This window comes from Stenella coeruleoalba, assembly GCF_951394435.1.
Source record: "Stenella coeruleoalba genome assembly, chromosome: 8".
NCBI lineage: Eukaryota > Metazoa > Chordata > Mammalia > Artiodactyla > Delphinidae > Stenella > Stenella coeruleoalba.
In genome coordinates this window covers 26512906-26533776 of record NC_137154.1, presented here as the reverse complement: position 1 = coordinate 26533776, position 20871 = coordinate 26512906, and the positions used below count along the sequence as shown (strand labels likewise).

General features: G+C 35.5%; 1 protein-coding gene across 1 annotated transcript in view; it reads left to right on the top strand.

Annotated features, from left to right (window-relative positions):
- ELP4 (elongator acetyltransferase complex subunit 4) overlaps positions 1-20871 on the top strand; it is a 244312-nt gene that overhangs the window by 77332 nt on the left and 146109 nt on the right. Inside the window, exons 6-7 of the mRNA XM_079930693.1 lie at positions 10057-10141; positions 14647-14835. Of these exons, the coding sequence (XP_079786819.1) occupies positions 10057-10141; positions 14647-14835 (274 nt within the window). The remainder of the gene's footprint in view (positions 1-10056; positions 10142-14646; positions 14836-20871) is intronic.

The window sequence follows — 20871 nt, the reverse complement described above, 5'->3', positions numbered from 1 at the left end:
TTTAAGATATAATAACATTTCCTCCACTGGAGGGAAGGAGGGAAAGGAAGCATAAGAGAACAGTGTAGATGCAAACAAATAGGTTTATACAGTTGTAGGCAGTCTTGAGTAACACTGAAAATATGGATGTCTTCTCTTTACTTAGTGAATAATAGGCAGGATCATCCACTGAGGAATAGTTACTTACCTCTTAGGAGTTTGGGTTAAATGGGAAGGTTTGAAATGGTTGTTTCCCAGACTGGAAGAATACACGGACTGGAGAAGTATCAAATACTTATGGGGGTACCAGTCTGTCGGATTGTGTGACTTTCTTGCATCTGTGCTGATTCCTGGGTGCAAACGGGACTGAAGTTTTGCCAGGTGCCATCAGCAGAAGGACAAAGAGCAGAGAAGTATTAAAAGGTGAGCAAAATGATGGACCCCATACTCTAGGCTAAAGAAAATGAATTGATAACAGCTACTGTTGATACGGGAGGAAAAAAAGAAAGGGTAGTAGACTGGCAGTGGACTAATCTTAATAGTGAGGGTAAATGAACAAAGCAAGTTACCAAGATTAGAAGTGTTGATTGAGAATAAGATGTTTGAATTAGGACTGTAAACCAGGTACAACATCTTCAGCTGATAGAGGGAAACGTCCAGAAGCTTGATAACAGCCGCTTAAAAAGAGAATGATTGGGGTTGGCTAAATATATTTTTTTAAGGCATGGAGTTTTTTGTGTGTTTTGTTTTACTAGAAAGTAGGCGAGGAGGAGTGGTTTGAAAATGACACTGGAGAACAAAGGGGATACCAACCAAATCTCCCAAATATTGAGGAAAGGAGTCTAAGCTGCAACTTTACTTAGTTAGTCTCAAGTGCCCACCACCCTCCAAAGGAAATCCGGTTATCCTTTGGAGGGTCATGGGCACTGTAGCTTTTATTAAGATCTAAGGCTGATGGTAGCTGTGGAGACTGCAGCAGTGGCTGTAGTGGGGAGGTTGTGCAGCAGCTTTTTCTGCGTGAGAGACCTGGGGTGGTTACTGAGTTTAGCATCCAAGATAAAATAGAGGGGAAAAGCAGATTATAGTAATAGGACACAGAGTACAATCCTGTTTACATAAAATTTTAAGTAGCTTTTCCCAAATTCTTTTCTAACACAAATTCAGTAGATGTTAATTTAGTTTCTTAAATATACTTAGTGATATTTGGTCAAATAAACCCATGAACGACTAAGCTAAATCTTCTTATACTGTGAAACTCAGTATATATCAGTGTTGAAAAGGCTAAGAGAGAAATGCCAAAATTAAACAAATAAGTAGTTATAATAACCCAGTTTATATTTTTTTATTGGTAAAATACTCTTTTCAGAATCAAAAACATTTTTATCAGCATACTTCTTAACATCCCACATATTTTTTCTCGGTAAGAGAAGGAAGGATTGAGATAGAGAGATGTCTGAAGGGATGTTCATCAAACTGTTAACAATGTTCACCTTTGGGTGGTGGATTTTGGATTTTTTTTTTCTACTCCTTGTATGTTTTGTATATTTGGTTTTTTAAATTAATTAATAATTTATTTATTTATGGCTGCATTAGGTCTTCGTCACTGTGCACAGGGGCTACTCTTCGTTGCAGTGTGTAGGCTTCTCATTGTGGTGGCTTCTCTTGTTGCAGGGCACAGGCTCTAGGCGCACCAGCTTCAATAGTTGTGGCAGGCGGGCTCAGTAGTTGTGGCTTGCGGGCTCTAGAGCACAGGCTCAGTAGTTGTGGCACACGGGCTTAGTTGTTCCACGGTATGTGGGATCTTCCCGGACCAGGGCTCGAACCCATGTCCTCTGCATTGGCAGGCAGATTCTTAACCACTGCACCACCAGAGAAGTCCTGTTTTTGTATATTTGAATTTTTATAATGAACAAACATCATTTTTATAATGGAGAGAGATTTCAAATAAGTGTGGAAAGTATAATCATTTGAGTATAATATGGTGAAATCTTTATCTTATATCTCACATCAAACTATATTTCCGAAGAGTTAAAGATTTAAATACAATAAATTAAAATTATAAAAGTAATAGAGGAAAATTAAAGAGACTGTCTTAAACTCTTGGAGTAGGGAAATAACAGTGAGTATATCTAGTGGTTCTCCACTTGAAGGAATCAGAACTCTTTGGAGAAATGTTTGATTCAAAGGAAAGAAAAAGATAAACCTGTAACATCTTTTTATGCTTAGAAATGCTTAAAGAATGATGAAGGTATGTCAAAAGGATACAGAAGCCAGCTCAAAAGAACTCCCACTGGCTAAAGAAGAGGCGATTTGAGCATCAAAATATATAAATATAGTAATGGATTGTAACCCATTTAATAAAACAGGAAGCCACGAATACTTACAGACACAAATAAATGAATGAATGAGTGAGTTATTAAGGAACAAGTATTTACATAGCCTCAAAGTACCTCCCCACAAAATATTGACTACTACAAAGGGGAAAGTATAATTTTATGGTGGAGAAGCCTGACAGAGATCACCTTAATCAAATTAACATCACCAGTAATGGGGCAAATTGAAATTATGTATCACCTGATAGCATGCAATGAGAAGAACTCAGCAACACTTCTGCGATATTCCTACCAACTACTCATAATTTAAATCTAATCATAAGGAAACCTCAGACAAACCCAAATTGGGAACATTCTACCAAATAGCTGGCCTGTAATCCTCAAAAGTGTCAAGACCATAAAAGTCAAGAAAAATCTAAGGAATTTCCAGATTGAAGGAGACTGAAGAGACAACTTGGGTGCAACATATGATTCTGAATTCAGTCCTTTTGCAATAAAGGATGATACTAGGACAAGTGACAAAACTTGAATGGGGTCTGAAGATTTGATTAAGACCATTTTTAAATTAGTAAAAACAAGTTGAGTGCCCTAATGCAAAATGGGCAAAAGATATCAACATGCTGTTCTCAAAAGAAGATATAGAAATAGCTAATAAAGCTAACTAATAATCAAAGAAGTGTAAACAAAAACCAAAGAGATACCATTTTTCATCTGTCAGATATTTGAAATGATAATACCTTTGTGTTAAAGATAGTGTGAAGAAACACATGTCACTCGTGTTAATTGTACAAGTGTACATTGTTAAAACAATTCTAGGAAAGTATATCAAAAGTGAGAATGTACATTATCGTTGTTGCCATCATACAATTTATAGGAATCAGTAAAATTATTTCTCCTTTGGGAAAAAAATATAACTACTTGAGCAAATATTTTCAATCTGGACAGTCAGCTCTCTTTTCCCTATCCCATTCTTTACTTTGAGAAAAACTCATTTGGAGTTCAATTCCTCCTTAAATAGAGGCCCACGCATGAACTGTGGCCGTATTCCTTTTGCCTTCCACATTACTTAGCTCACTCCTGAAAGTGTTTTAAAGACTTAATAAGTGAAAACACTAATTCAAAGAGATACATGCACCCCAATCTTCATAGCAGGATTATTTACAGTAACCAAGGTATGAAAGCAACCTAAGCATCCATTAACAGATGAATGGATAAAAAAGATGTGATATACATATACAATGGAATATTAGTCAGTCATTAAAAAAAGAATGAAATTTTGCCATTTGCAACATCATGTATGGAGCTGGAGAGTATTATGCTTAGTGAAATAAGTCAGAGAAAGACAAATATATGTTATCACTTATGCATAGAATCTAAAAAATAAAATGAATGAATATAACAAAACAGCAAGAGACTCACAGATATAGAGAGCTCTATATAGAGAATATAACAAAACAGCAAGAGACTCACAGATATAGAGGTTATATATATATAACCATATATATATATAGATATATATATGGTTAGTAGTCAGGAGAGGGAAGGGTGGAGGAGCAGGATAGGGATAGGGGATTAAGAAGTACAGACTGCTATGTGTAAAATAAATAAGCTATGCGGGAGCCTCTATGCGAGCATTTGACTTTACTGAGACCTCTGTACCATTGCCTATCATCTGTCACCTGCCTTGATACACTCTTTCAGCTAATTAACCATCTTGATCCATGGTCAGTTTTTTTATCTTCACTTCCATGTCCTTCTCTGGCTTTGTCTCACTTGCTCAGCAAAACTACTATTCTGGTTAAATGGGACTCTGAGTGAAAAGACAGAAAGTGGTGGTTGTGGGGAGGGAGTATATGAATTGAGACTATACAAGGATAGCAGTTATTGATGATGACAAGATCTAAGGTATGACCATGGGAATGAGCATTGTAGGTAGAATGGAGACAAGATCATTGGAAGAGAGGAGGTCAAGAAACTGAAAGGCCAGGGTGTTTGAAAGATGAGTAATGACCCAGAGTTGGAGAGATGACAGCAATAATGATGGGTAGTAGGAGACAAAATTTAGTGACTTTTTTATATCAATAATTAAAGGAAATTAGAGTAATTGAACTGAATTATTTTTCATGAAAGATCATAATCACTGTCAACAGTGTCCCTGTCAGACAGTGGATTGTTTCATGGATGTATGCAATTCTTCCATCTTCATGATCTTAGTACTTTCCCAGCTGTGTTCCAGAGGTTTGTGCTGGTCATAGCCCTCTTTTGTGCCCTTAATATTACATCTCTGTATATTCTTCTCTTGGTTGAGTATCCATAGCGAAGAGAATCAAATCCAGTGTTGTCAGGCGAAAAGCATCAGAAAAGAAAAATCAATAAATGACATCGTTCAGTGTAATAATAATGGAATTTTTAACTTGAAAATTACTTGTGAATAGACTTCACAGTCTTTGTAGTCACATGCAAATTATATGCTAATATAACTTTAGCTCAGCAAACTGTTTTAGTTAGTTGAAACATTTGATATTGTGCCTACTGCCTTATAAGTATGTCTCACTCTTCGTTATAGATGAATACCTGAAATATCTGTGTAAATAGATTTTTAGTAATACAAATCATATTTTCTCAGTGATTTGCATAATGTCAAAAATCCTTCATCTTTAAATTAATCATAATTGGTAGTGATAACAGTTTCTCTTCCTAACAAGTAGTTAAATCAATACTTAAATGCACCAGAAATTCTTTTTTTTTTTTGCGGTACACGAGCCTCTCACCGTTGTGGCCTCTCCCGTTGCGGAGCACAGGCTCCGGACGCGCAGGCTCAGCGGCCATGGCTCACGGGCCCAGCCGCTCCGCGACATGTGGGATCTTCCTGGACCGGGGCACGAACCCGTGTCCCCTGCATCAGCAGGGGGACTCTCAACCACTGCGCCACCAGGGAAGCCCAGAAATTCTTATTTTTAAGAACCCAGCAATGAATCATTTTAATGAGAAAAGTCATTCTTAAAAGAAAAGAAAAATCATCCTTGAATCATATAATTTTAAGTCAGAATGGACAACAGAGATTATCTAGTGTAGCTCCTTCGGTTTACAGATGAGAAAATTTTGAAGCCCAGAACAGAAAAAGTAAAGAATTTGCCTCACATCACACATTTTGCTACACTAGTTGTTGGAACAGATAGAACCAGAACCGAGATCTTAAGCATACTTTCCACTGTGCTATACGGGTATCTAGTTTGTATACTTGTAAATTTATGCTTTTCAATATTGAATTTTCTTAATAAACCATACACCAAGTTAATACTAGTGAGACCTATTGGTGAAGTTCTCACCAGTGCAACTAAAAGAGAAATACCTCCTTAAGACTGTACACCTGAATACTTTGACTTAATTGAATGCAGCCATGTTCAAACCTCATCTGAGTGACATGAGTGTATTTGAACCCACAGACTTTTCACTGAATCTGGATCTCACTGTGGATCTCACTCTAGTTTAACCAAAAGAACTTAACTCAAAATTTTAGAAAACTTGAATTTTAAGTGCCACTTCTGTTACTTAATTGTTGTATAGCCATGGCCAAATCACTTGCCCCTGATGGGTCTTAATTTTCTCAACCATGAAATGAAGATAATGGCTATACTTACCTCACAAAGTTACCGTAATGATCAAATGTTGTGACAGTGATGCAAAAGATTTTGAGTATTTATTATGTGCCAGACACTTTGCCAGTTGATATAATTACAATCAGAAACAAATCCAAGAGCTTATTTTCTATGAGTTAACTTTTCACTTATCAACTAGTTAATTTCACATATACTAATTTTATTTTTTTAATTTACTTTTTCACAAATGAAATCTTATCTCCTGTTACCTAAGTTTTTTTGTTGTTGTTAAATTTATTCTTTGATCACACTGATACTTTTATAAGTATTCCTTTGTTCACTGAGAAACTGCAAGGTAAATTATCTGTTATTCATTATCTACTTGAGTTCTTTTCTAGGTATACATCTGATTCTTTTTCTTAGAGTAATGTTTTTTATCTTTCTTAATGAGACTGAATGACAGAATTACCTTTCACAGGAAAACCAATGCCATTTGTTGATATAAATTAAAATTCTCTGATGCAGATATCCATTAGACCTCTTACTGAAAATCACGGGAGGAGGGATATTGATAGGCATGAAAGTCTCATTTTTTCTTTCAACTTTTTAAAACATTTTAAACTTGGTCATCAGAATATAGGTTTACATTGGGTGATTGGATCCCTTTTATCCATATTTGTATATTAATATAACGAAATTCATTCCTGTCAAACAACATGGTAATATAATAGCAGATACATGAATAATAATGCATATGGTCAATTTTATTTTTTTTAACTAAAGAAGGTTTTAAATGCTTAATATTTTAAAGGTAAAAATTAAAATTCTAATAATTTTTTTTATATTCTTTGTACTGTTATAGTTTTAATGACATTTTAGAATTTCAAGATAGATAACTTTACTATGAAAGTTGTTGAAAATTATGAAAATCGGGCAAAATAAAATATGTGATTTGAAATGTGCTGCCTTTGAGATATGTCGTAAACACTATGATAACCTAACCTTTGTGAAATGTTTGAAAACATTAATAAGGAAGCCAGAGTCATATTTGTAACTGGGTTTCCTTCTTGACAACTCCTGTTTTATGAGTTACTGGACTGCTGAACAAACAAAAAGGCAACATCCTCAAAATTAAAGGGGTTTAATAAAAAAAAAAGATTTAGGTGACAAGATATTTATTTTCAGCAAAAAAAATATATTACTATAAATATTGTTGACAAGGAAATTTATCTCATGGAGGTTAACAATACTTAGTATTTTAATATTAATACCATATAAACTAGTTCAGTTTTAAAAGTTCTAATCCCATGTATCCAAAAATGAATATTCTCAGTATACATAAATATTGATTTTTTTCCCATTTATTTTGTCATCAAAGTGTTCATTTTCCTAGTAATCTAACTAGATCAGAAAATTTACTTTATTATAAAGTTCTAATCACTGTTAGTGATTGGGTTGTTTATGTCAATGTGAAATAGGAAAGAGACTAAGACGTATTTCGCTTTTGTCTTGTTTTTGTTCTCATATCAAGAGAACAACTGCCCCCAAACCATTGAAGAGAATCTTAGACCTACTATAGTTATCTTAACCGTCTGTGAAAAGATGAAATGGATAAATGGTGGCAACTAAAAAGCTAAGAAGTAATTTATGTATGTGGTATTTAGTAGTATGCCTTTAGATAGCAAATTTACTACCAAATACTTAAGGCAGATTTTATTAGTGAACAGTTGGGGGGCAGAGGGAAAAATGCTTAAGAAACTTTTTGAACATATGAAATAATAATGGTCTTAGGTCGATTCATTATTGGTGGATTAGGATACACTGGATATGTTTTTGATCCACCCTCCTTTAACCCATATGACATTCGTCAAATGGTTGGCTGGAATTCATTTCATAATCTGGGACCTTGGAGCAGATTTTAGCCCCTGTGCAAAGCTAACTGACCCAGATAGGGATTGAATCTGCTGTGTTCAAACAGCAACGCTGTGTTCTGTAAGTTGAGCTGGCCGGGACAAATACGTGTTAAGATGTGAAATAGTCACATCATTGTCCCTACAGAATATCATTGTTTATAGACACATTTCCTCACAAAAGTAGAAAAATGTCATGAAATCCATTGTATTTTTATTGAAAATGGAGAAATAAGCATATGAGAAATAACTGTACTGCCAAATCCTTCAATTGGAGTAATACTTGTTTTGCACAGAACACCATTCTTTTTTTTTTTTTTTTTGCGGTACGCGGGCCTCTCACTGTTGTGACCTCTCCCGTTGCGGAGCACAGGCTCCGGACACGCAGGCTCAGCGGCCATGGCTCATGGGCCCAGCCGCTCTGTGGCATGTAGGATCTTCACGGACCGGGGCACGAACCCGTGTCTGCTGCATCGGCAGGTGCACTCTCAACCACTGCGCCACCAGGGAAGCCCCCAGAACACCATTCTTTTCTCTTGGTTTTCTTTTTTCGTTGCTGTTAGAGAGGTACTTTTGGGCTGGGTGTGACTGTTCTATAAAATGTTTACAGAGATGTGCATATATTTTTTGCTGAACCACTTGCCATTGATTTGCACACATTAATTTAAGCAGTTTGCTACATTTCCTATCTTACATTCTTTAATGTTACCTGAATGCTTCAAATTATATTTCCTTTTTTCTTTATGTCAGGCACTTCTGCCTATATGATCACTTTACTTAGGATCACAGTAAAGCAAATACTTTTGTATTTTTTTCTTTTTTATAAATTTATTTGTTTATTTTTGGCTGTGTTGGGTCTTCATTGCTGCACTTGGGCACTCTCTAGTCGCAGCGAGCGGGGGTTACTCTTCGTTGCGATGTGCAGGCTTCTCATTGTAGTGGCCTCTCTTGTTGCAGAGCATGGGCTCTAGGCGTGCAGGCTTCAAGAATTGTGGCAGGGGCTTCCCTGGTGGCGCAGTGGTTGAGAGTCCGCCTGCCGATGCAGGGGACACGGGTTCGTGCCCCAGTCCGGGAAGATCCCACATGCCGCGGAGCGGCTGGGGCCGTGACCCATGGCCGCTAAGCCTGCGCGTCCAGAGCCTGTGCTCCGCAATGGGAGAGGCCACAACAGTGAGAGACCCGCGTACCGCAAAAAAAAAAAAAAAAAAACAAAGAACTGTGGCACGAGGGCTTATTTGTGGCTCAAGGGCTCTAGAGCGCAGGCTCAGTAGTTGTGGCACACAGGATTAGTTGCTCCGCAACATGTGGGATCTTCCCGGACCAGGGCTCAAACCTGTGTCCCCTGCATTGACAGGCAGATTCTTAAGCATTATGCCACCAGGGAAGTCCCAATACTTTTGTATTTTTAAAATCACCTGCAGCTTTTACAGTATTAGGCACCTCAATTTCGATGAAATTGCAATTTTCCAGAATTTCGTTATCATGACATTTAATGTTCAGATATAGCACACAGGTTGTCCATTATGAAGAATCTTAAATTCAGTTAATGTTAAAGCAGATTTTCTTCACTCTAACTAAATTTTTGTTATGTTTCATAGCACTTGTAAAATATTTTGAAATAGTAACAGTAATGCTAATATTCATGTGGGAAACAGTTTATCTTCTTAAATTCATACATTTGTCTTATTGTCTTTTTTTTACAGACAGAAGTGGAACTTATATTCACTTGTCTTCATTTTTCTTAAAAAGTTGTTTTTGAATTAATATTATTATTAACGATTTGTTCTAAGAATATTAAAACTTTGATGGAAGATGAGCTCAAGTGATCAGGACATTGATTCAGGTGTACTTGGCATAGCAGTTCATTAACTATGTGTTAATTATCTATGATTACTCCAGAAAAGCTATAGTGGCTTCATCTTTTAGGTTGCTTCATTAAATCATTAATTTTCCTGGAGGTAACTAAGCCTGACATAATTAAGTCATCTCAGTCTCCACAGATTTTTATCTTCCCATGATGTCAAGAACATTGAGCTAGTTAATATAGGGCATTGCAACTTATTCCATGGATGTACTGACTTTTTATTTTAGAATGCCTTATACTGTTTTGTCTTATATTTAAGTATAGTCTCATAAATGTATATCTTTTAGTTATTTATTTAAAGTTTTAGCTTACAGTTTGTATTTCCTGTGTAATAAGCTTATTTATGCATTTGAACCACTTCTTATCAACAGTTCTTTGAACCATGGCTACATAAAGCTGCTGCAGTTTATCCAGAACGTCATTTATGAGGAAGGATTCGATGGATCCAATCCCCAGGTATTGAGTACCTTCAAAGCCTTTTTATAATCATGTATGTAATGCTGTTTTTAAACTCTCTAGGGGTAGACCCAGTAGGTCTTAGAATAATCAACAGCGAACAAGCTGTTTCTAAGCACAGAGGATGTAAATAAGCAGAGCACGGGCAGCGTTGGTTTGACTGTAAATGTGTATTTAGAATTTTAGCTAAGTTCTCAGTGGATGCCCATAAGATGTTCACATACATTGTCAACATTATTTTTAAATATGTATTTGTAGTACCTGGAGTTAATAAATACCACAGTTTGAAAATTACTGTTAAATCTGCAAGACTTGTACTCTTCTATTGAAATTTTTTATATTTCTGTCATTTAGGCCTTAATGTTAAATTATCTTATGCGTAAGAATTAATTATTTCAAGATTTTATTTATTATATTATGCTTTGAGTTGTCTCATTGAATAAAAGATCATTTTTATTTGCTACATTAAAACATTTTATAAGTTAACTGTTTCTCTGTAGCTCTATTTTTAAAAACTTCCTCTGGATTCCTACTATTAAAAATGTTCCGGTTAGTTTAACTTAAACAAAATGAGGGAAATTTTATTTCCAGATATCATGCCTTTCACAATTCTTCCTCAGTGATTTTAATTGCTATTGCTGCTAAAAGTTTTGCATTTCATTTATATTATTTTAGCAGAATTATTTCCAGAGCACCATTATTTTTACTGAAGAAGACAAAAAAGCCAAAAATCTTACTTTCAGCATTATCAACTACATTTGCTCTTAATTTATATCATAGATTTTTAAATATTCTTATAAGCTTTATTGCTATATTTAACACTTTGTCCATAGCAAAATAAATACTTTTAAAATTTCTTTCAATCATCAGTTTAATAGCAGGTTGAAAATACTTATGTGTGTATGGCAAAGCACAGACATTCATTTATAGATGGTTTTTCATATATGTTACAGTTTTTGTGATGGCCCTTGGTATTTAGTACAGTTTTATTTTGCTCATTGTTGTTCCATTTTTGGTCCTAGCTAAGATTTATGGGCACCATGTCTTCTCTTTGGTGGCAGTGCCCGTCTGGAGAGGTAATTGGTCCCTGACAGACACCTCTCCCCACTTGCTCTGGTAACTATGGAAACAGGCATGTCATAACAGTTCCTGTGGTACAGTGTGCAGAGCTGCTGCTCTTGTAGAATGATGACACATCTTCTAAGAGCAAGAAATTTTATAGAATGCAAAAAAGCAAAGGCAGTAACAAAGAGATACCCGTATACTGACATATATGGATATGTATACACACACAGATATCCGAAGAACCCTTAAAAAGCTATTATTGGAATAGAATGAAAGGTTTGTTTTCTTGTTTATTTGACTATGAATCAACACTGTTTTCAGTAAACAATATTTTATTTCATGAACATTGATAGACAACAAACTGGTTTGGGTCTCTGAACCAGAGGTTCTATAACTTTTGACCTTCATAAAGATTAAACAGGGTTGAGACAGACATTTTTATGGTGAGTACCAGGAATGCTAAAAACAAATTTTTAATTAAATTAAATATACCAATAAGTTATTATAAATATATATTTCCAATTTTATTAGAACTAAAACATAGTTAATGAATTCCCATATTTTTAAATTATGGATTGCATCATTTGCTAAATTACCTAGTCTATAAATCTGCCTCAGAAACTTTAGATTACTTCCAGAAGCCACAGAAATGCATCTATCAGGCACTACTTCAAAAAATATTATTCCCGGGTCAAAATAATATTCTGACACTGAAATAAATCCTACTTTTTAAAAGGATATTTTCATCTTACTTTCTCTAACACTACATTTTGAAATAAACTAGTTGGAGGCAACAAATAGAAATAGACTCTAAGGAACAGAATATTATATACTACCATATAATTAATAACAGTAGTAAGTAAAGTATTGTAGTTCATCCATAAAGATACTTGGAGTGGAAACATTTACAAATCGCTGTCATAATTTTATTTTTAATTTTTGATTTTCAGATATCTAAGAAATAATACAATAAATGAAATTTGAACATTGATTTTACTTAGAGTACCAGATTAAATATTTTAGATCTTCTCATAGGAATATATTTATTGTTCAGCTGTCAGCAAACATTTATTTTTTTTAATTTTATTATGCATTACAGTATGCCCCATTATTATATGGTGTAGCAAGGAATTATACGTCCCAAACAACACAGGAAATTTGTAACTCAGCCTTTGTTTTTACAATACTGTCATATTTTTAAAAATATAAATGTATTCCCTGGGTTGAAGTATTATGCTCAATTATGTTCTAATGTGCTGTGTACATACTTCACTTAAATATCTTATCACTCATTCATTCTCTGGCTTTTAATATTTTCATCCTTTCTATATGTGTATATCAGTGTAACTGTCAAAGTCACTAAACTGTGGTTCTCCTGATTCTGCACCTGACAGCATTTTTGTTATGAACTTGTGTAAACTTTTTGATACAGCAGTAGTAGGTAATGGTGACTGTGGGTTAAAATACAGCTGACCTTTAGTTTCTGAAGTGTTGACAAGGTAAACAATATGAGGCTGCTCTCCTTTTACCATCAGATTTCATTCTAATATCTAGATTTGGGGCGGGGGGGAGTTTTCTCTCTTTTTTTTCCAAGTTGCTCTTTCTGTTAGGAATCTAACTTCAGCTACAGTTCATAAGATAACAAGTTTAAGGATGAGAAAAATGAACCTTAATCTTGCCATTTTGTTTAAATTCTGAGTTTCTAAGTAATACATAAAAATGAATAACCTATCATATTTCACAGATATAGGAACTCATTGGAAATTTATTTATACTTCTAACATATACCATGGTACATCATATTACTTCATTTTATTCAAGTAATGCAGAAATAAAAAGAAAATAATTTTTATGGACTGTTGAGGATCACCACATATGGTATCTTAGGTGCTTGTCATCATAACCTCAAGGCAACCAGAAAAGAAAATTGGACCAACTGCCTTGATATTATTGTCTTTGTGCTTTAGGCCCTAGAAGTCAGAAAGTTTTTCTCAAATGTGCTTAGACTAAATTCCTCTTTTTAAAATCTCATTCTCGCAGCTTTATCCAGGCCTTTGTGTCACTTTATATATTTGAAGAATTATATGGTCTCATACAGCAATGTTCTATCCTTTTAATTTTAGAAATGAGAAAACTAAGGCCTAAGTAATTACTTGTTTTACCCAAAATCATACATCTACTTAGTTGCACAACGCAGACTTTAAGTCTGTATCTTACCCATCTTACTATTGTCCCCGTAGTCTTTCCTCTTCTAACATTGCAACGTTTTATTCATTTTCCCTGCTTTCTTTTGTCAATAAATTCTACTTGAAAAGGAATACAAAAAATCACTTGTATGTCTAATATCAGGGAGATATTATATATATATATATTGTGTGTGTGTGTGTGTATATATATATATAGTATTGGGCAATAACTAGTTGGCTAATAAATTTTATTAGTGGTATTTTGTAGCAACAGCAAGTGATATGTATATTTTAGGATCTTGTTTCATCAGAAATCACATCTAAAGTGGCATGTTCCAAATCTTTGCTTTGGGAGAATAGTCTTATTTTCCCCATTAGAATTGTAATAATGATTTTCCAGTTATTTCCATGTGCCAGGTTTTGCTAAGAGCTCCTTCCTTTGCCTGGAAATTTTGCTGAATTGCTAAGGAAAGCATTTGCAAAACATTGTTCAGTTAGAATAACCCAAACAGTAGAATTTATTATAAACACATCTGCTGGCAAACATTTATTGACAATCATTTTAGGTTTTATTTAATGGTTTTTCAATACTCTTTTCCCAAGAAATATCATTCACTATTATTATGACCTTAATGTCAATGGGATCAAGTTCCAAACATTCACCTGTTAAGTTTTATTAAAAGTGTCAAATTATTATCATAAAAAATAGCTTCAAGAAGAAAAAATAGAGGCAAGTGTAAAATGCTAAACCCCCAAAAACACATTTTTAAACTTCTTTCAAACAAAATAGTAGGCGGTGGACATGGTAGAATTTATCTGAGAAATAGTGAGCACTCTGTAGTTTATTGAAAGACTTACAGAGTTTTGTAAGAATGGTTTGTAAGCATTCTAGTTTAGATTCTCTTTATTATTACCTATGATTTGTTATGTATTACTTTAATTGCCTCAAACATAATTCTTAGTCACCGTTAAGATTTAGAAACAAAAGCTTGAGGCTTGTGATACTCTTCAAATTTTCCAAAAGAAAAAACAAAACAACAGTTCTGCTATTTTTTTATAGTCTTGTAATCTAAAAGGTTTCCTTTATATTGCCTTATTATTGATAATACATAAAACTTTTTACTTCATCTGTTGACATTATCTCCCTGATCTGTTTCGAATAAAAATAAGAAGCAGCAGATGAAAGTAAAAGAGGTAGGTATCCTATTGTTTAATAAAACTTAATGTGTTTACCTCCCTCTCACTTTCCCTTAGAAAAAACAGAAAAACATTTTAAGAATAGGAATCCAGAATCTTGGTTCACCTTTGTGGGGAGATGACATTTGCTGGACAGAAAACTGTGACAGCAATCACAGTCTTACAAAGTTCCTCTATATGCTCCGTGGTCTCCTGCGAAGCTCTCTTTCAGCCTGTATCATCACAGTGCCAACACACCTTATCCAGGTAAGAACTTTCCAAAACTACTTTCTCCTAACTCGTGGTTTATAGTGAAGAGCAATTTATAAGTGCTTTATGAATCCGGTAAATTATTTTCATGTGCCATTTGGATAAAAGAGACTTTAGATGCTTGAAATGCCGGAGCAGCAAGGTGTCTTTTAGATTATTCAGTTCTCTAGTACTTGTGGTTTTAATATACAGTGTGTATGTGGTAATTTCATCTTCACTTTTTTTTTTATTTTTTTCTTTGATTTATTGTGAACTTGCTAGTATCATTGTGACATGAGGTTGATTTTGCTGTCATATCTTGTCGTTGATCATAAAGCTGATCTGAATATAGATCTTGAAGAGATAATTTTACACCCATGTATAGCAGCATTACTCACAACAGCTAACATGTAGAAGCAACCTGACTGTCCACTGACAGATGAATAGATAAGCAAAGTGTGGCATATCCACACAACAGGATATTATTCAGCCTTAAAAAGGAAGGAAGGGGCTTCCCTAGTGGCACAGTGGTTGAGAGCCCACCTGCCGATGCAAGGGACACGGGTTCGTGCCCCGGTCTGGGAAGATCCCACATGCCGCGGAGCGGCTGGGCCCGTGAGCCATGGCCGCTGAGCCTGTGCGTCCAGAGCCTGTGCTCGGCAACGGGAGAGGCCACAACAGTGAGAGGCCTGCATACCGCAAAAAAAAAAAAAAAAAAAGGAAGGAAGGAAGTTTTCACATGTGCTACAACAGGGATAAATCTTGAGAACATTAGGCTCAGTGAAGTAAGTCAATCACTGAAAGACAAATACTGTGAATCCAGTTATATGACATACTTGGAGTAGTCGGAGACAGAAAATAGAATGGTAGTTGCCAGGTGCTGGGGGTGGGAGAGAATGAGAGTTATTATTTTAATGGGTATGGAGTTTCAGTTTTACAAGGTGCAAAGAGTTCTGGAGATGGCTGGTGGTGATGGTAGCACAACATTATGAATGTGTGGTTTTTTCTGTTTGTTTGTTTGTTTGTTTTTTGCAGTACGTGGGCCTCTCACTGTTGTGGCCTCTCCCGTTGCGGAGCACAGGCTCCAGACGCGCAGGCTCAGCGGCCATGGCTCACGGGCCTAGCCGCTCCGCGGCATATGGGATCTTCCCAGACCAGGGCACGAACCCGTGTCCCCTGCATCGGCAGGCAGACTCCCAACCACTGCGCCACCAGGGAAGCCCTATGAATGTGTTTAATACCACTGAACTGTACACTTAAAAATGGTTAAGGGCTTCCCTGGTGGCACAGTGATTAAGAATCCAGCTGCCAATGCAGGGGACATGGGTTTGAGCCCTGGGCCAGGAAGATCCCACATGCCGCAGAGCAACTAAGCCCATGCACCACAACTACTGAGCCTGCACTCTACAGCCCGCGTGCCATAACTATTGAGCCTGCATGCCACAACTACTGAGGCCTGTGGGCCCAGAGCCCATGCTCTGCAACAGGAGAAGCCACCACAATGAAGAGTAGCCTCCGCTCGCCACAACTAGAGAAAGCTTATGTGCAGCAATGAAGACCCAATGCAGCCAAACATAAATAAATAAATAAATAAATTTATTATTTTTTTAAATGGTTAAAATGGTAAACTTTACACTATATGTACTTTACCACAGTAAAAAAAAAATTGAAAAAAAAACTGATCTGAATAGGACTAGTCCCCATCTTCCCTCCTGGTTTCTATATATATTTCTCCTGAAGTTACACTCTCATAAAAAGAGGCCAGCCTCCCCAGAGAAAGAGGGGTCTTTGTAAGATTTTCTCATTGGTTCAAACAAGTTCTTTTCTTAAGAGTGTTCAAGGGGCAAGTTTGGGACTGTTTCCACAGTATGTATGTATATATGTATACATACACTATAACATGATGCTAGAAATAATATAACTGAAATACCTGCTGCAATGAATGGAATGTGAAAGTCAAAGTACTAAATCACTGAAGTCATTTTTTCTAATGTACATACTAAAACACTTTGATTTGGAATGATTATAGCAGAGAAGTTCTGAGCTTTGGTTTACTTCTCTAAGAAGTAGCAATTATAACAATAATGAGAGCAACTAGCAAATAAAAAACACTAAGTCAGGACCTAACAATTCTTATAGAATTTTTATGTAAATGCTGTTATCTCCATTTTACATATAAGGAAACTGAGGTATAGAGAAATTCAGAAATTAGATCAAGGTTAAATTCTTGAGAAATCATAATTTGAACCCAGAAAATCAGAATCTAGAACCATATTATGGGAAAGTTCTACTACAATATCTAACAGATTTGTATTCTGGAACTCATTCTTTCAAAGCAAGTAAATCTCAAATCTTTAACCTTAGAGCTAAATAGAAAGGACTTGAAGGGTTCATCTGAATTAAGCTCCTGTCCTTGGATACGTTAAGCATTATCCCTGTTTCACAACTGGGGTCTGAACTTAAATAACATATTCAAGCAAATCAGAGAAACAAGGACTATGCTTGGTGACACTCCAAAGGTCTGTGAGAACTTTACATTTAATTATATTAACAGAAATATAGCAGATGTAATTGAAATTTGGAGGTCTCCAGGGAGTACTTGAGTACTCGAATAAGAATAGACATATAAAACAATGGAATAGAATTGACAGTTTAGAAATAAACCCATACATCTGTGGTCAGCAAGGGTGCCAAGACCATTCAATAAGAAAAGAATAACCTTTCAACAAATGGCATGGGACAACTAGATAGCTACATGCAAAAGAATGAAGTTTGGACCCTTACCTCACACCATATACAAAAATTAATTCAGAATGAATCAAAGACCTAAATTTAAGAACCAAAATAATTATGAAATAAATATATGTATAGATGTAATTTTAAAATTTATTACAAAGGTGCCTATGCAATAAAGAAAAGAAAGAAAAAAATTTCTAAGGCCATTTTGGTAGTGATCATCATTATTATTTAGAGAAGAGATTCCAAACCTATTGTGAATGTTTGTGACAGTGATTCCTCTAGCCTCTGTGTAAGAGAAGAGCAGTAATACTATCAGAAGACTTCAAATCATCCTATGTACACCACTGAACATTAAACAGTATTTGAATTTTGGTATTTTATAGATATATTTGAATTCTTGTAAAACTGAAAAAGATATAATTTAAATTCTGCTTTTTAAAATACCAGTAAAGAGACTATTTTGAAATGGAAATAGGAGAACATAAGGTCAGACTTTGGTGACCTTATACCACAGTCTCTTCCCTAGACAATTTTGCCTAGCTATCGTATAGTAGTCTTCTGGTCCTAATATCAGTGGAGCTATAAGAAAAAACAAATAAATTATTCCCTTGCTCTTTGAACATGACATCTGACCATATATTTGGTTTTTTATGAAAATACTTAGGAGAAAATGTAAAACTTAACAGTTTGCTTAAACCAGTCATGATATAAATAGTGGATAAAACTCTAAATAAATCTTAAAGACTGACAAGGAAAATCACAATGTTTAGGCTAAGAAAAGAGAGTAAGAAGTGGAAGCAGTATGCTTACAAAGCTAACCAAAGACATATGCATACACAGAACCAGGGAACTGTGAGTTTGTTTAATAAAAACTTACACAGTGATTTCTACAGGCCAGTTGCAGTCCTAAGATCTTTTCAAATATTAACTCATTTAATCCTTATGATAATCCTATATTGTTGGTGCTATCATTATTTCCATTTTATAGATAAGGAAAAAGGGACAGAAAATTTAAGTGACTTTCCCAAGATCACACAGCTACTTGAGTGGCAGGATTTAGATCTAAGTGTTTCCCTTCCAAGTACCATACTCTTAACCCATGCTCTGCTGCTTATTCAATGGAAGTACTAAAATAGGGTCAAAATCAAGAAGCAGACTGTGTACAAAGTAGCATTCAATGATAGAAAGAGCCTGGGCTTTGGAGGGAGATAGACCCAATTAGTTATTTGGTCTTAGTCAAGTCCTAACTTTCTCAGCCTCAGCTTCTTCATTTGTAAAACTTCAGAGGATTAGCAATAACATGTGCTCACCCAGTGCTGGCACATGGTAGGCACTCATTATATGTCAACAATTGTCACCTTCACTATTGTTACTTAAACACACCTCCAAAACTGAGAATTTGAACAGAGATCAGGCTACAAAAACTAAGGTACACAAGTCTGTTGAAGTAATAGAAATCTTCAGCTTTCTGCCTCTTTTTATGAACAACATTGACAGGATCTTCTCACAGGTTGGACAGGATCTTCTCACAGCTTACACAGGTTAGGAACCTTGACTGAAGTCAGATGGCCATTGAAGTCTTAGTAACATCACCTGTTGTAACATGACTCTTTTTAACATCATACATCAACTTCCTCTCGACTATGACCAGTGCCTTCCCTGAAGACTCTAAGTCAAGGTTTAAATGGTGATTGAATAATTTATTCAATCAACAAATATTGATGGCAAGTACTATTCTAGGCATCCATGGGGATAAAGTAGTGAACAAGACAAGCAAGGTCCCATCCTCCTGGAGTTTCTTCAGAAATATGAAAGATAGAATGGATGGAGCAGACGATCAGTATATGTACGTATTTGGGATGCTTGAGCTTGGTATTTGAGAGTAAAGTAGACTCTGACAGGAAATGGAAATGCAGTTTGATATCCTTGGAAATTTTGTCATATAATTAAACATCTATAGATAATAGAAGTGTGACACCTTTATTTGAATATATTATATAAAGTAACACTACATTAAAAGTATATAAAATATTTATTTCCCTTAGATTGGGAAAAACAGCCAATCACAACCCTCAGAATGGGAAAAAATATTTGCAAACGAAGCAGCTGACAAAGGATTAATTTCCAAAATATACAGGCAGCTCATGCAGCTCAATATCAAAAAAACAACCCGATCCAAAAATTGGCAGAAAACCTAAATAGACATTTCTCCAAAGAAGATATACAGATTGCCAACAAACACATGAAAGGATTCTCAACATCACTAATCATTAGAGAAATGCAAATCAAAACTACAGTGCGGTATCACCTCACACCAGTCAGAATGGCCATCATCAAAAGATCTACAAACAATAAATGCTGGAGAGGGTGTGGAGAAAAGGGAACCCTCTTGCACTGTTGGTGGGAGTGTAAATTGATACAGCCACTGTGGAGAACAGTATGGAGGTTCCTTAAAAAACTACAAATAGAACTACCATATGACCCAGCAATCCCACTATTGGGCATATACCCTGAGAAAACCATAATTCAAAAAGAGTCATGTACCACAATGTTCATTGCAGCTCTATTTACAATGGCCAGGACATGGAAGCAACCTAAGTGTCCATCGACAGATGAATGAATAAAGAAGATATGGCACATATATACAATGGAATGTTACTCAGCCATAAAAAGAAACAAAATTGAGTTATTTGTAGTGAGGTGGATGGACCTAGAGACTGTCATACAGAGTGAAGTAAGTCAGAAAGAGAAAAACAGACCGTATACTAACACATATATATGGAATCTAAAAAAAAAAAGATTCTGAAGAACCTAGGGGCAGGACAGGAATAAAGACGCAGTCATAGAGAATGGACTTGAGGACATGGGGAAGGGGAAGTGTAAGCTGGGACGACGTGAGAGAGTGTCATCGACATATATACACTACCAAATGCAAAATAGATAGCTAGTGGGAAGCGACCACATAGCACAGGGAAGTCAGCTCGGTGCTTTGTGTCCACCTAGAGGGTTGGGATAGGGAGGGTGGGAGGGAGACACAAGAGGGAGGAGATATGGGGATATATGTTTATGTATAGCTGATTCACTTTGTTATACAGCAGAAACTAACACACCATTGTAAGGCAATTATACTCCAATAAAGATGTTAAAAATAAATAAATAAAGATTGCATGAAGTTCAAAAAAAATAGCCAATCAGTGTTCTTACTTTAGTTATTAGCATTCTGTCAGACCTGTACAGTAATGATTAGTTACCCTTTATTGTACTTTTGGCATGCTTCCCATGTTTAATTTCATTGTAGAGAAGGAACACATAGTT